Consider the following 16,777-nt stretch of genomic DNA (forward strand, 5'->3'; position numbering starts at 1 on the left):
AGGGAAAAACAGGGAGGCTTAGGAGTATCAGAAGTAGCTCATCCTAAGGTGCTGCTTGAAGCAGCAGATCCCAATAAGCACATCAGGAAAGAAGTCCATCCAAGGGTTCCAACTGCCACCCCTCTTCATGGAAAGGATATTGTTTTGCTGGTTGAATGGCACAATGGGCACAATGACCGCCTGGGGCTGGACGCATTCCAGATATGTTTGTGACAGGAGCCCCACGCTGAGGGCCCCCCCCGTTCTTGGTGAAGACCACGGCGTCCTTCCCCAGCCGCATGGAGCCTGACTTGAAGCCACTGCCGTAGACCTCAATGGGGGCATGGCTCTTCTTCACCACCTTATCCATGAAGCCGAAGCTGCAGTTGCATAAGAGGGGAAAAGAAAAAAAAAATCAACAGGATCAGAAAGGTTCCTTTGCCCCATAGGAAGCAGCAGGGAAAACAGCACTGGGCTACAAGTCTGTGTCACCCGTCGTCCGGGGACGGGTTCGTTCAGTGATCGGCGAGGCGAGAGAGAGAGAGAGAGAGGCTGGGGATGGAAAGCCTGAGTTTTATATAAAATTTATTCCGCGAGGCGAATTGAATTTATGTAATTGTTTAGGCCCAATGAATTGAACTTCCCTTTCGGGAGGAATATAATCAATTAGCAATATTAGAGCTTCCCTACACGGGAGGAACACAATCATACGTTAATCGCACATGGGTGAGGCGGCTAGCTCTCACCCATGTGCACTTCCCACTCGGGAAGAATCCACTTACTTTCCCACATGGGAGGAATTCATTCCATTCCCCGCGCACGTGGTGGGCAGCTAGCTCTCACAATGTGCTCTCCCTACATGGGAGGAATCCACTCATGATTCCCATCAGCAGCGGGGTACCTGGGTCCCACCTACGAGACGCTCACCCGCCCCGCGGCCCTTGCCCCAGTGTGTTGGTTCTGGTTGTAGAGCGGGCATCTGGCCTTCTGGGCAGGGAGAGACATGTGGGCTGCTGCTCCTGCTGCTGCGTGTCCTGGTGTTCTGACCCCAAAGGTCAGAGGCGACAGGTATTTATTGCCTGTGCCCCTAGGCCATTCCAGCTTCCGGCCTCAGTTTGTCCAATCTCTGCCCTCCCCCCCATCCCCATACCTCATTTGATTGGCACGGGGGCGAGGGGCACCTTCTGTATTCCCGGCTTGGGCTGTCAATCTAGCAGATTTGGTGGTGGGGGCGGTATCCTCTGCCCATCCGCCAAACTAGCTCTCTTCCTCCCTTCAAGGCCCTACTGAGAGCTCACCGACTCCAGGAAGCCTTCCCAGACTGAGCCCCTTCCTTCCTCTCCCCCTCATCCCCCTCTCCATCCCCCCCCATCTTACCTCCTTCCCTTCCCTACAGCACCTGTATATATGTATATATGTTTGTACATATTTATTACTCTATTTATTTATTTTACTTGTACATATCTATTCTATTTATTTTATTTTGTTAGTATGTTTGGTTTTGTTCTCTGTATCCCCCTTTTAGACTGTGAGCCCACTGTTGGGTAGGGACTGTCTCTACATGTTGACAACTTGTACTTCCCAAGCGCTTAGTACAGTGCTCTCCACACAGTAAGCGCTCAATAAATACGATTGATGATGATGATGATGAGGCCTTCCCAGACTGACCCCCTTCCTTCCTCTCCCCCTCGTCCCCCTCTCCATCCCTCCATCTTACCTCCTTCCCTTCCCCACAGCACCTGTATATATGTATATATGTTTGTACATATTTATTACTCATTTATTTATTTATTTTACTTGTACATATCTATTCTATTTATTTTATTTTGTTAGTATGTTTGGTTTTGTTCTCTGTCTCCCCCTTCTAGACTGTGAGCCAACTGTTGGGTAGGGACTGTCTCTATATGTTGACAACTTGTACTTCCCAAGTGCTTAGTACAGTGCTCTCCACACAGTAAGTGCTCAATAAATACGATTGACTGATTGATTGATTGATTATCCCACCCTCACTTCTGAGTTCCGCCTGCTGGCTCCGGGGGTCACGAGATAGCTTTTGACCTTGAGATGGCCGGTACCCCACCTCGGGACAGTCTGAAGCAGGATTTGAGTCCCGAATACACAATCTCCTTGGAATCTTTGGAAGCATTATGGTCTAGTGGATAGAGCACGGGCTTGGGAGTCAAAAAGGCCGGGGTTCTAACCACGGTTCCGCCACTTGTCTGCTGTGTGACCTCAGGCGAGTCACTTCTCTGTGCCTCGGTTACCTCATCTGCAAAATGGGGATTAACCATGTAGAACGTGGACTGTGTCCAATTTGATTAGTTTCTATCCACCCCAGCACTCAGTGCACTCCTTGGCACATAGTAAGCACTTAAATAGCATAAAAAAAATTCCAAAGCTGGCCACTTCTCCGGACTTCGGTTGCCCCCTCAGCAGAAAAAGAGGGACTCCCTGCTGTCACTATTTTCAAGGATCTGAGCTAGAGCCTGTAACTTTTCAGAAGGTGTTCTACAAATACCAAGTGATAGTCTTCCCCTCAAGTCACGGCTTCAAGGCTGTCCATCACCTCACCCCCTCCTACCTCACCTCCCTTCTCTCCTTCTCCAGCCCTGCCCGCACCCTCCGCTCCTCTGCCGCTAATCTCCTCCCCGTTAGGCCTCGTTCTCACCTGTCCCGCCGTCAACCCCCGGCCCACGTCCTACCCCTGGCCTGGAATGCCCTCCCTCCCCATATCCGCCAAGCTCGCTCTCTTCCTCTCTTTAAGGCCCTGCTGAGAGCTCACCTCCTCCACGAGGCCTTCCCACACTGAGCCCCCTCCTTCCTCTCCCTCTCCTTCCCCTCTCCGTCCCCTCCGCCTTACCTCCTTCCCTTCCCCACAGCTCCTGTATATATGTATATATTTGTATGTATTTATTACTCTATTTATTTTACTCGTACATATCCTATTTATTTTATTTTGTTAATATGCTTTGTTTTGTTCTCTGTCTCCCCCTTCTAGACTGTAAGCCCACTGTTGGGTAGGGACCGTCTCTATATGTTGCCAACTTGGACTTCCCAAGCGCTTAGTACAGTGCTCTGCACACAGTAAGCGCTCAGTAAATACGATTGATTGATTGATTGATAGAGAACCAGGATGCTCCAAAAGACAGCATTCTGCAGATCCCAGAGGAAATCACTTGGCCTTTGCCAGAACAAGGGCTGCTTCTGTTAGGGAGCTTTCATCAGCATGCAAGATATGTTTGTACATATTTATTACTCTATTTATTTATTTATCTTACTTGTACATATCCTCTCCCCCTCGTCCCCGTCTCCATCCCCCCATCTTACCTCCCTCCCTTCCCCACAGCACCTGTATATATGTATATATGTTTGTACATATTTTTTGACTCTAGTTATTTATTTATTTAATTTATTTGTACATATCTATTCTATTTATTTTATTTTGTTAGTATGTTTGGTCTCTGTCTCCCCCTTTTAGACTGTGAGCCCACTGTTGGGTAGGGACTGTCTCTATATGTTGCCAATTTGTACTTCCCAAGCGCTTAGTACAGTGCTCTGCACATAGTAAGCGCTCAATAAATACGATTGATGATGATGATGATATCTATTCTATTTATTTTATTTTGTTAGTATGTTTGGTTTTGTTCTCTGTCTCCCCCTTCTAGACTGTGAGCCCGCTGTTGGGTAGGGACTGTCTCTATATGTTGCCAACTTGTACTTCCCAAGCACTTAGTACAGTGCTCTGCACACAGTAAGCGCTCAATAACTATGATTGATTGATAACTTGGGATCCTACCCCGCCTCCACTCTCCTCGCTAGGCTTTCAGGGAACCTCCAAATGAGGCTTCCACTGAATGAGGGGGTGGCTTTCCTCTCATGAGCAGAATAGGGGGGGCGTTCCTAAATCAACCCATTCTCCCTTGCCACCAATCCATATCTCTTAGTTTTTCAGAGCCCTCAGTGCAGGTGGACCCCGCTAAAAGGAGAAGCTCAGACAGGTGCAGGGAAGCAAGCTCCCACAGGCCAGACAACTGCAAATGGCCCCTGAACAAAGCTAAAGTCGGCGGTGGCCAGGCCAGGTTTACAGGTCCCAAGACGTGGCCAGATTGGGCAGGGTTCTACCCTCAAGTTCCTCCTTGACTTTGAGTGTCCCAACTCCAAGAGAGAGGTTAGTGCAAGTGTCCGATACCGATCCATCTAGTGGCCTAAATTTCTCCCTGTCTTCTTTAGGCTCCTCTACTGCCCGTGGAGTTCACGCTCTAAGTAGGCGGGAGTAAGATTTAATCCCCATTTTGCAGAAGAGGAAACTGAGGCCCAGAGAAATTAAGTAATTTGCCCAAAGTCACGCAGCGGACACGTGGCAGAGCCGGGATTAGCTCATTTTGGGCAGGGAACGTTGTCTGCTAATCCTGTTTGATTGTGCTCTCCCAAGTGTTTAGTACAGTGCTCTGCACACAGAGCACTCAATAAATACCATTGATTGATTGAATAGGACCCAGATCTTCTACCAGGCCCATGCTGTTTCCACTCGGCCACACGTCTTCCCTGAATTCACATGTCCCAAGAGCTCGCCTTCCTATCTATGAGAAGCAGCCTGGCCCGATGGAAAGAGCACGGTCTTGGGAGTCAGAGGTCATGGGTTCTAATCCCGGCTCCGCCACTTGTCAGCTGTGTGACTTTGGGCAAGTCACTTCACTTCTCTGTGCCTCCATTACCTCATCTGTAAAATGGGGGTGAAGACCGTGAGCCCCACGTGGGACAACCTGATCACCTTGTATCCTCCCCAGCGCTTAGAATAGTGCTTTGAACATAGTAAGCACTTAACAAATGCCATTATTATTATTATGTTAGCGGGTTTTGTAAGGTATGTGGCCCCACTGAAATTTTCCTTCCTCAGGTCAACCCTCAGGAAGAAGAATGAATGGGTGCATTCTCCCTCATACCTCAATATGACAGCCTTTAAATATGTCCTGGCTGAGCAGGCTGGCCAGGGCTCTTGCTCTATTGGACAGGGAGGGGCTGAAACGCCTGTTTTCCACTTCCTGAAAGCTGCGGTTTTGTGTTCACTTCCTATGAAGAAGTGACACCCTCTCCCCGTCCCTTTCAATCTTGCTACCTATGCTTTTCACATTTCAGAGGTTTTTCATATGTCACTCTGCCTCTCTGACCCCTTCAGGGGACCTCTTCTAGTCTGCCAGGAACCCTGGCTGTAGAGAAAAGGCAATTTCTATGACGGCAGAGGCTCCTTTAGGAAACTGAGGGAGTGCTGGGCCTCTGAGGGACCTTGTAAAGTGATGAAGGAAGCAACGGTCTTATTAGAAAGTGGGAGTAGGAGGAGGAAGCAAGAGATTAGATCAGAGCCAGTCTAATCTCAACCCATGCTTATCTGACTTCTCCCTTCTAAAAACTCAGGCTACCCCTGCCAGAAAACTTACTCCTTTTGTATGTAATGGCCCTACTCTGCTATCTGATTTGAAAGCTAAAACTCAGACTGGCTGTGAGAGGTTTCTGACTCCACAAGACTTCCCAGGGGTGGCTGGGACAAGCAGCGTGGCTCAATGGAAAGAGCGCGGGCTTTGGAGTCAGAGGTCATGGGTTCAAATCCTGGCTCTGCCAAATGTCAGCTGCGTGACTTTGGGCAAGTCACCTCACTTCTCCGGGCTCAGTTACCTCATCTGTAAAATGGGGATTAAGACTGTGAGCCTCCCATGGGACAACCTGATCACTTTGTAACCTCCCCAGCGCTTAGAACAGTGCTTTGCACATAGCAAGCGCTTAATAAATGCCATCATTATTATTATTATTACTATAAGTCCAGAGAGATGGTAGGCATGGTGGGAGGGTGTCACCCTGGGACACCTCAATCTGCAATCCGTTCCCTCTGTCCTCCCTTTTAGGCTTTAAAGTCAGGTCAGTAGAGTGGCTGTAAGCACTGAAGAACAGACAGGATTTGGGGAGTTCTAGAGGTTCGCTGCTACTGCTATTTTTTAAGCCACCGAACTGTGTGAATATGAAAATCCGGAGGAATTCACACCACACCTATGCCAGAGATAACCCTGGCATAAAATAATATATAACAATGATAGTATTTGTTAATAATAATAATAATAATGATGGCATTTTTAAGTGCTTACTATGTGCAACGCACTGTTCTAAGCGCTGGGGAGGTTACAAGGTGATCAGGTTGTCCCACGGGGGGCTCACAGTCTTTATCCCCATTTTACAGATGAGGTAACTGAGGCCCAGAGAAGTTAAGTGACCTGCCCAAAGTCACACAGCTGACAATTGGTGGAGCCGGGATTTGAACCCATGACCTCTGACTCCAAAGCCCGGGCTCTCTCCACTGAGCCATGCTGCTTAGTTGTGGTCACAGGCGTCGTACCAATAGCTGTCGTCATCGTAGTGGATGGCGTAGCCAAGTGACACCTAGTAAGTGCATAATTCCCCAAAACAAAACATGATGGTTTGCTTCTTCTTTCCACTCCTTTTTTGCCTTGCCTTTCACAGGAATCTGGGTTTGCAAACTGAGAATGCGCTCAGTTCTACCAGAACACGTTTTCACTATACATTTTGGATAGACGGCAACAGCATAATTCGGGCATTTTTTCCAACAACACCCATCGGCCTGGGCAGAACCTGACACGACGCCGGTAGAAACGGTTGTGTGCATGTATGTGGCATCAGGCCTGAGGTGAGTTGTAAAATTGAGTTTTCCTTAATAGGAGGTTGGGCAAGAAGTTAGCGAGCTGTATTTGCTGCAGCCAGACAGGGATGGATATGGCAAGCCGCAATAGGGCAGAAGGAAGGAAAAGGCAGGGCGAACTCTATATGCCAACCAGATTTCTGTATGCTTACACTTCTACAAACTAACTGCAAGGCTGGATTAGTGTTAGCTGGAAGGAAGAACTTCCGGTCGAAAGGGTTATTACTTATTGAATGGATTACCTACAGAGGCTGCAGAATCCCCATTATTACAAATTTTCAAATCAGGTACCTCCTGGGAACAGGTATAGGCCGAGGGGACCACCCCTCCCTCATCCCTACAGCACTTATATCAATCAATCAATCATATTTATTGAGCGCTTACTATGTGCAGAGCACTGTACTAAGCGCTTGGGAAGTACAAATTGGCAACATATAGAGACAGTCCCTACCCAACATTGGGCTCACAGTCTAACAGATATATACATATCTGTTATTTAATTATATGTCTGTCTCCCCCTCTAGACTGTAACCTTCTTGTGGACAGGGAATGTGTCTACCTACTGTATTATACTGTACTCTCCTGAGTGCTTAGTACAGTGCTCTGCACGCAGTCAGTGCTCAGTAAATACACTGATTGACGGATAGGCTATGATGAGTCTCTAGACCCTTATAATCGAAATTACTTTTTCAATGTAATCCATTTAAAATAAATAGCTAGATAATTTTAAGTCTGTCTCTCTTGCTGGACTATAAACTCCTTGAGTTCGGAGATTGTGTCTATTTATTGTAATAATAATGATGGTATTTGTTAAGCACTTACTATGTGTAAAGCACTCTTCTAAGCGCTGGATACTCTCCCACGTATCTAGTACAGTGTTCTGCATGCAGCAGGCACTTCATACCATTGACTGATACTTTTAAGATTCACTCAGGATTCACTCATGCACTGAGTTACAGATTTGGGATCCACAGGTATTACTCACTTCTCCCTAGTATTTATCCTCCAGACTGTAAGCTCCTTGTGGGAGGGAACATATCCACCAACTTCGTTATATTGTACTCTTCCAAGTGCTTAGTACAGTTCTCTGCACCCAGTTAGTGCTCAGTGTATACCATTGACTGGTTTTACTGATTTCCTTCTGTCACTGGTAGGAAAATCCTGGCAGCAACTTTGAGAAAACTAACAGCGAAAAAGGGTGATAGAGATCTTCATTCCAGATTTTATACAATTCTCCATCTCCTCCTAATAATTCACTAGAACCTGTATCCACCCCAGTGGGTCAAGAGAGGACAACCCATATTGAGAGCAGGTGCATATAATAATAATAATAATGATGATGGCATTTAAGCGCTTACTATGTGCAAAGCAGTGTTCTAAGCGCTGGGGAGGATACGAGGTGATCAGATTGTCCCATTTGGGGCTCTCAGTCTTAATCCCCATTTTACAGGTGAGGTGCCTGAGGCCCAGAGAAGTGAAGTGACTTGCCCAAAGTCACACGGCTGACAGTTGGCGGAGCCGGGATTTTGAACCCATGACCTCTGAGTCCCAAGCCCGTGCCCTTTCCACTGAGCCACGCTGCTTCTCTAGGGAGCTACAGAGGCACCTTCTTCCCAAAAAATGCCAAATGGATAATTTTGTTCTGTCACCACCTACTGATTAACCAAACTCCACAGACGGGCAAATATTAACTTGGAAATGAATAAAGGGAGAGGAAGAGGAGAGGTCCATAAATGGATTCGTACAGAGAACGTTAACAATGTTAGGCGGTTCATCCCTAACCATGAGGGTGGATGGGAGAGCTAACGGTACCTGTTCTCCCTCCTACTTAGACTGTGTCCAAGTTCCTTGTGTCTGACCCGATTAGTAATAATAATAATAATAATAATTGGCATTTGTTAAGCGCTTACTATGTGCAAAGCACTGTTCTAAGCGCTGGGCACTGTTCTAAGCGCTGGGCACTGTTCTAAGTGTATCCACCCAGTGATTAGTACAGCCTGGCACATAATAACTGCTTAAACTTCAACACCATAATTGCTATTAGTGCAGTGTCTGGCATGAGTAGCCGTGCAGGGATTATAATTTATGATACATTATAAATTATATATTGCATTACACATACTCTATATCGTAAATAGTACTTAATAAAACTAAGTGCTAGGTAGATATAAGACAATTATGTTGGACACGGTCCACGTGAGGATTATAGCCTAAGAGAAAGGACGAACAAATATTGAATTCCTATTTTACAGTAGAGAAAACTGAGGCACAGAGAAGTTAAGTGACTTGCCACAAGCAAGTGGTAGAGCTGAGCTGAAAGTGGAACCCAAGTCCTTGGATTCCCAGGCCCATATTCTTTCTATGCTGCCTCCCTCAGCCCCTTGCGGAGCACCCTGACCCAAATGGTCCCTCAGATACTGCTGTTTGATTGAAAGGTGAGGGAAACATCAAAAAATGTACAAATCCCAACCAAATCCCCTGAGCTCCAGGGATGACAGAGGTTAAAGACTAATGATGTGCATCTATCTTTATTTGTTCTGACGATTTGACACCTGTCCGCACGTTTTGTTTTGTTGTCTGTCTCCCTTTTCTAGACTGCGAGCCCGTTGTTGGGCAGGGACCGTCTCTTTATGTTGCCAACTTGTCCTTCCCAAGCGCTCAGTCCAGTGCTCTGCACACAGTAAGCGCTCAATAAAGACGACTGAATGAATGAACCGAGGAGCTTGGCGGCCACTTTTCTTGTTACCTGAGCATGCGATGCAGTTTGTGAGGTGTCATGCCGGCGCCGTTATCCGTAAAGGTCAGACAAAGTTCATTCTTCATCTCCACGACATCGATGCAGAGGAGCTTGGCTGATACGCCTGGATCTGAGGCATTATCTGCACAGGGCAAAAAGCTGTCCTATTAGGTCTCTATTCCTGCCACCTCCTCCAGCTCTCCCACTGCCTTCGGAGAAGAAGCAGTGAAGCCTAGTAGAAGGAGCACAGGCCTGGGAATCAGGGGACTTGAGTTCTAATCCTGCCTTGCTTGCCACTTGCTTGCTATGTGACCTTGAGCTAGTCATTTCACTTCTCAGTGCTTTAGATTCCTCATCTGTAAAGTGAGGATTCACTACCATCATCTCATCATCAATCGTATTTATTGAGCGCTTACTGTGTGCAGATGTCTCCCCCTTTTAGACTGTGAGCCCACTGTTGGGTAGGCACTATCTCTATATGTTGCCAATTTGTACTTCCCAAGCGCTTAGTACAGTGCTCTGCACATAGTAAGCGCTCAATAAATACAATTGATGATGATGATGCAGAGCACTGTACTAAGCTCTTGGGAAGTACAAATTGGCAACATACAGAGACAGTCCCTACCCAACAGTGGGCTCACAGTCTAAAAGGGGGAGACAGAGAACAAAACCAAACATACTAACAAAATAAAATAGAATAGATATGTACAAGTAAAATAAATAAATAAATAAAGAGTAATAAATATGTACAAACAAATGGGGATGAAGACCGCGAGCCCCGCGTGGGACAATCAGTCAATCAATCGTATTTATTGAGCGCTTACTGTGTGCAGAGCACTGTACTAAGCGCGTGGGAAGTACAAATTGGCAACATATAGAGACAGTCCCTACCCAACAGTGGGCTCACAGTCTAAACGGGGGAGACAAAACCAAACATACTACAAAATAGAATAGATATGTACAAGTAAAATAAATAGAGTAATAAATATGTACAAACATATATACTACCAGCACTTATGACAGTGCTTAGTACATAGTAAGCACTTAAATACTATCATTGTTATTATTATCATCACTGGTCATCCCTCCTACTTAGGCTGCGAGCTCCATGCAGGGCAGAGACTGTGTCTGACCTGATTATCTTGTATCTAACCCACGGCTTGACACATAATAAGTGCTTAACAAATACAATTATTTTATTGTTATCTACCTGGTTCTGGCTCCCCCGATTCGGGGATTAACTGGCAGGGATCATTCTCTCTTTCCTCCAAATGCTCAGGTTTGTTTCTTTTCAGGCACTCGGTTATCTCGAGATCTTTGTCCTTGGCTCCCTTCCTCTCCTCTACCCTTTATCCTTGAGTGACCTCATCCATTCGTCAACTGATGATTTCAGGGATCTCTCACCCACGGTTCGTCTCACATCACTTATTCCGTGCCAATCAATTCTAGATCATCCTTGGGATGATTTTCCAGGCCTCCTGCCAGTTGTGAAAGTTCTTCATTTCTCCCCCCACTTGCCTTCTGAACATCTCACTGTTCAAAAAATTCCTCCGGAGTAGGGACGGGGAGGTCAGATGTCTCTCTCTGGCCACTTGTTAAACACTGATGGATTTTATCTGGGAGGAGGTTAAAACTGTGGTAATGGCCACAGTGAAGCTTCTAGATTTTCTACAAATCTCAGAAACTCTGGGGTGGATACAACATAATCAGGTCAGGCACCATTCCAAATACAAGGGAAAACAGGCTGAACCCCACTATTCTTAGGCATTTCATCCCTATTTTACAGCTGAGGAAACTGAGGCACAGCAAAGTTAAGCGATTTGCCTAATGTCACATGGGCGGCAGGTGGCAGAGCAGGATTAGAATTCAGTTCCTTTGGCTTCCAGGCCCAGGTTTTTTCCACTGGACTTTTTCCACCCTCTGATCTCTAGTACAAAAGTCGGAAAAAGGGAGAAAGAGGTGAGTGGGGCCATTCTCTCAAAAACCTCACCTCTTCCTGGACAACTAAGGATAATGGAGTCAAATCAATCAATCAATCAATCAATCGTATTTATTGAGCACTTACTATGTGCAGAGCACTGTACTAAGCGCTTGGGAAGTACAAATTGGCAACACATAGAGACAGTCCCTACCCAACAGTGGGCTCACAGTCTAAAAGGGGGAGACAGAGAACAGAACCAAACATACCAACAAAATAAAATAAATAGGATAGAAATGTACAAGTAAAATAAATAATATCAACATCCTTGCTCTGGTTAAAATGCCCTAACCATGCCATATCCATAATTATGTGGGACATTAAGGTGGCTTCCAAAATGTGCTGGCATTTTGTAAAGGATAACCTCCTGGATCTTCTCCCAAATCAATCCTTGCTCCATCCTTATTCGCTCCCTCCCCAACCACTGATAAATTGTTCTTCCTACCACCTTTCACAAGGCCACCCGGAACCATAAACGCTTAGTACAGTGCTCTGCACACAGTAAGCGCTATATGTATATATGTTTGTACATATTTATTACTCTATTTATTTTACTTGTACATATCTATTCTATTTATTTTATTTTGTTAGTATGTTTGGTTTTGTTCTCTCTCTCCCCCTTTTAGACTGTGAGCCCACTGTTGGGTAGGGACTGTCTCTATATGTTGCCAATTTGCACTTCCCAAGCACTTAGTACAGTGCTCTGCACATAGTAAGCGCTCAATAAATACGATTGATGATGATGATGATGATAAAGCCATGGGCTGCAGCTCCAGACAACCACACTGTCCCCTTCCTAACCATTCCTGCAATAATAACAATAATAATGACATTTGTTAAGTGCTTACTATGTGCAGAGCACTGTTCTAAGCGCTGGAGTAGATACAAGGTAGTCAGGTTGTCCCAAGTGGGGCTCACAGTTTTCATCCCCATTTTACAGATGAGGGAACTGAGGGCCAGAGAATAATTAATAATAATAATAATAATGGTATTTGTTAAGCGCTTACAATGTGCAAAGCAATGTTCTAAGCGCTGGAGGGGATACAACGTGATCAGGTTGTCCTACGTGGGGCTCACAGTCTTCATCCCCATTTTACAGATGAGGTAACTGAGACACAGAGAAGGTAACTGGTTTTCCCGAAGTCACACAGCTGACAAGTGGCAGACAAGTGGGGACCCATGACCTGACTCTCAAGCCCATGATCTTTTCACTGAGCCACGCCGCTTCTCAGAGAAGTGAAGCGGCTTGCCCAAGGTCACACAGCAGATGAGAGAAGCAGCATGGCTCAATGGAACGAGCACGGGCTTGGGAGTCAGAGGTCACGGGTTCAAATCCTGGCTCCGCCAACTGTGTGACACTTCACTTCTCTGGGCCTCAGTGACCTCATCTGTAAAATGGGGATGAAGACTGTGAGCCCCACGTGGGACAATATCTGATCACCTTGTATCCTCCCCAGCGCTTAGAACAGTGCTTGGCACATAGTAAGCGCTTAACAAACGCCATCATTATTAAGTGTGGGTCAAATCCTGGCTCCGCCAACTGTCAGCTGTGCGACACTGGACAAGTCACTTCACTTCTCTGGGCCTCAGTGACCTCATCTGTAAAATGGGGATGGAGACTGTGAGCCCCACGTGGGACAATCTGATCACCTTGTATCCTCCCCAGCGCTTAGAACAGTGCTTGGCACATAGTCAGCGTTTAACAAACGCCATCATTATTAAGTGTGGGTTCGAATCCCGGCTCCGCCACATGTCTGCTGTGTGACCTTGTGCACGTCACTAAACTTCTCGGAGCCTCAGTTACCTCATCTGTGAAATGGGGATGATGACTGTGAGCTCCACGCGGGACAACCTGATCACCCCAGCGCTTAGAACAGTGCTTTGCACATAGTAAGCGCTTAACAAACGCCATTATTATTATTATTGTTATAAGTGGCGGAGTCAGAATTAGTACCCATGACCCCTTTTAGACTGTGAGCCCACTGTTGGGTAGGGACTGTCTCTATATGTTGCCAACTTGTACTTCCCAAGCGCTTAGTACAGTGCTCTGCACACAGTAAGCGCTCAATAAATACAACTGATGATGATGATGACCTTCTGACTCCCAGGCTCGGATTCTAGCCACTACGCCGGGCTGCAATGGCTCTAGCTTCCTTTCGTTGGGTTCAAATTTCTTCTGGACCCTTCGGGCCACTTACCCCACTGTTGGGTAGGGACCGTCTCTAGATGTTGCCAACTTGTGCTTCCCAAGCGCTTAGTACAGTGCTCTGCACACAGTAAGTGCTCAATAAATACGATCGATTGATTGATTGATTGATCAAACGATGCCCTCCCCCTGCCCCCTTATGACAACAACTTCACCCTTCTGCCCAACAGAACCTAGCCAGAGCCGGCTCCTGCGCAGCGCCCCCTCTCGGCAGGCACGGCGCAAAGCCCCTCCACAGCGCCCCCTCTCGGCACAGCCACTCACTTCGGCAAGCAGGCACAGCGCCCCCTCTTGGCACAGCACCACATCCCCGCACAGCGCCCCCTCTTGGCACAGCGCCACATTCCCGCATAGCGCCCCCTCTTGGCACAGCACCACATCCCCGCACAGCGCCCCCTCTTGGCACAGCGCCACATTCCCGCATAGCGCCCCCTCTTGGCACAGCACCACATCCCCGCACAGCGCCCCCTCTTGGCACAGCACCACATCCCCGCATAGCGCCCCCTCTTGGCACAGCACCACATCCCCGCATAGCGCCCCCTCTTGGCACAGCACCACGTCCCCGCACATTGCCCCTCTTGACACAGCACCACATCCCCGCACAGCGCCCCCTCTTGGCACAGCGCCGCATCCCCGCACAGCGCCCCCTCTTGGCACAGCGCCGCATCCCCACACAGCGCCCCCTCTTGGCACAGCGCCGCATCCCCGCACAGCGCCCCCTCTTGGCACAGCACCGCATCCCCGCACAGCGCCCCCTCTTGGCACAGCGCCACATCCCCGCACAGCGCCCCCTCTTGGCACAGCGCCACATCCCCGCACAGCGCCCCCTCTTGGCACAGCGCCACATCCCGGCACAGCGCCCCCTCTTGGCACAGCGCCACATCCCGGCACAGCGCCCCCTCTTGGCACAGCGCCACATCCCGCACAGCGCCCCCTCTTGGCACAGCATCACATCCCGGCACAGCATCACATCCCCACAGAGCGCCCCGCTCCTGCACGGCGCCCCCTCTTGGCACAGCGCCCCACCCCTGCACGGCGTCACTTCCCTACACAGCGCCTCCTTTCGGCACAGCACCACTTCCCTACACAGCACCCCCTCTTGTCACAGCACCATGTCCCCGCACAGCGCCCCCCTTGGCACAGCACCATGTCCCCACACAGCGCCCCCCTTGGCACAGCACCATGTCCCCACACAGCGCCCCCTTTGGCACAGCACCACGTCCCCAGCACAACGCCCCCTCTTGGCACAGCGCCTCCTTCCGGCACAGCACCACTTCCCTGGACAGCGCCCCCTCTTGGCACAGCACCACGTCCCCTGCACAGCGCCCCCTTTGGTAGAACACCACTTCCCTGCACAGCGCCGCCTTTGGTAGAGCACCCCGTCCCTGCACAGCGTACCCTTTGGTAGAGCACCACTTCCCTGCACAGCGCCCCCTCTTGGCACAGCACCACGTCCCCAGCACAGCGCCCCCTCTTGGCACAGCACCACGTCCCCTGCACAGCGCCCCCTCTTGGCACAGCACCACGTCCCCTGCACAGCGCCCCCTCTTGGCACAGCGCCCCCTTTGGTAGAGCACCACGTCCCCTGCACAGCGCCCCCTTTGGTAGAACACCACTTCCCTGCACAGCGCCGCCTTTGGTAGAGCACCCCGTCCCTGCACAGCGTACCCTTTGGTAGAGCACCACTTCCCTGCACAGCGCCCCCTCTTGGCACAGCACCACGTCCCCTGCACAGCGCCCCCTTTAGCACAGAGCCCCCTCTCGGCATGGCGCCCCTTCTCCGAAAAGGCACCGCGCCCCTGCATAGCGCCCCCTCTTGGCACAGCACCACGTCGCCGGCACAGCGCCCCCTTTGGCACAGCGCCCCACCCCTGCACAGCGCCCCCTCTCGGCACGGCGCCCCTGCATGGCGCCCCCTCTGGGCACAGCACCACGCCCCCCGCGCAGCGGCCCCTCTCGGCCCCGCGCCCCCTGCCTGGCGCCCCCTGGCGGCGCGACTCCAAGTCCGCGCACGGCGCCCCCTGGCGGCCCGGCCGCCACGTCGCCGCCGGGCGCCACGTCCGCGCCCGCTGCACCGTGCCGCTGCCCAGATGCCCGCTGCCAGACTTGGCTGCCGCCGCGGCCCTAACGGTCCGGGGGCCCCCCCCGCCACCCTGCGGCCTATCCTCCGGTGCCCTGCCCGCCTACGGCTCCCAGCCCAGCCCAGCCCCTCCCCGTCCTCACCCAGCAGCTCGGCGATGGCGCTGAACGGCCGCGTGTGGCAGCTGTAGTTGCAGTGCAGGGAGCGGGGGATCATCTGCAGGGGGGACAGACGGACGGACACGGAGACAAGACAAGCCCCGGGGGGCGGTGAGGGTCTCTCCCGGCGCCCGCCCGCCCCCCGCCGCCCCCGCTGCCCCCCGGCCCCCGCACGTACCGCGCCGAGGCGCCCCCCCGCGGGGGTCCCGTTGCCCGGCCGGGCCATGGGCCTCTCGCCGCCGGCCCTGCCGCCTCCAGCCCTCGGCGGGGCCGGGGGGAGCCCCTGTCACACACACCTGTCCGAGCAGGGCAGGGCAGAGGCCGGCTCCGCCCCGCCGGCTCCGTACGGAAACATGGCGGCCGCCTGCCTCTCTTGCCGTACGGTAGCATGGCGGCCGCCTGGCTGCCTCGCCCCGCCCTACTACCACCTCTGCCGTACGGAAGCATGGCGGCCGCCGGGCTGCCCCGCTCCTCCGCTACCTACTCTGCCGCATGGAAACATGGCGGCCGCCGGGCTGCCCCGCCCCTCCCTGCTACCTCTCCCGCCGTACGGAAGCATGGCGGCCGCCTGGCTGCCTCGCCCCTCCCTGCTACCGCCTCTGCCGTACGGAAACATGGCGGCCGCCGGGCTGCCTCGCCCCTCCCTGCCACCGCCTCTGCCGTACGGAAACATGGCGGCCGCCGGGCTGCCTCGCCCCTCCCTACCACTTTCTCAGCCGTACGGAAACATGGCGGCCACGGGGCTGCCTCGCCCCTCCCTGCCACCGCCTCTGCCGTACGGAAACATGGCGGCCGCCGGGCTGCCTCGCCCCTCCCTGCTACCAGTTCTGCCGTACGGAAACATGGCGGCCGCCGGGCTGCCTCGCCCCTCCCTGCTACCAGTTCTGCCGTACGGAAACATGGCGGCCGCCGCGCTGCCTCGCCCCTCCCTGCTCC

At 50.9% G+C, this 16,777-nt stretch overlaps 1 protein-coding gene across 1 annotated transcript in view; it reads right to left on the reverse strand.

Moving 5' to 3' along the window:
• Nucleotides 1-16,093, reverse strand: part of MORC4 (MORC family CW-type zinc finger 4) — a 55,811-nt gene extending 39,718 nt beyond the window's left edge. The window contains 5 exon segments of the mRNA XM_038748071.1: nt 141-240; nt 242-359; nt 9,429-9,561; nt 15,827-15,899; nt 16,020-16,093. Coding sequence (XP_038603999.1) covers nt 141-240; nt 242-359; nt 9,429-9,561; nt 15,827-15,899; nt 16,020-16,067 — 472 coding nt within the window. The 5' untranslated portion in view covers nt 16,068-16,093.
• Between the last annotated feature and the right edge of the window lie 684 nt (nt 16,094-16,777).

The sequence above is a fragment of the Tachyglossus aculeatus genome, chromosome 6 (genome assembly GCF_015852505.1).
Source record: "Tachyglossus aculeatus isolate mTacAcu1 chromosome 6, mTacAcu1.pri, whole genome shotgun sequence".
Classification (NCBI taxonomy): domain Eukaryota; kingdom Metazoa; phylum Chordata; class Mammalia; order Monotremata; family Tachyglossidae; genus Tachyglossus; species Tachyglossus aculeatus.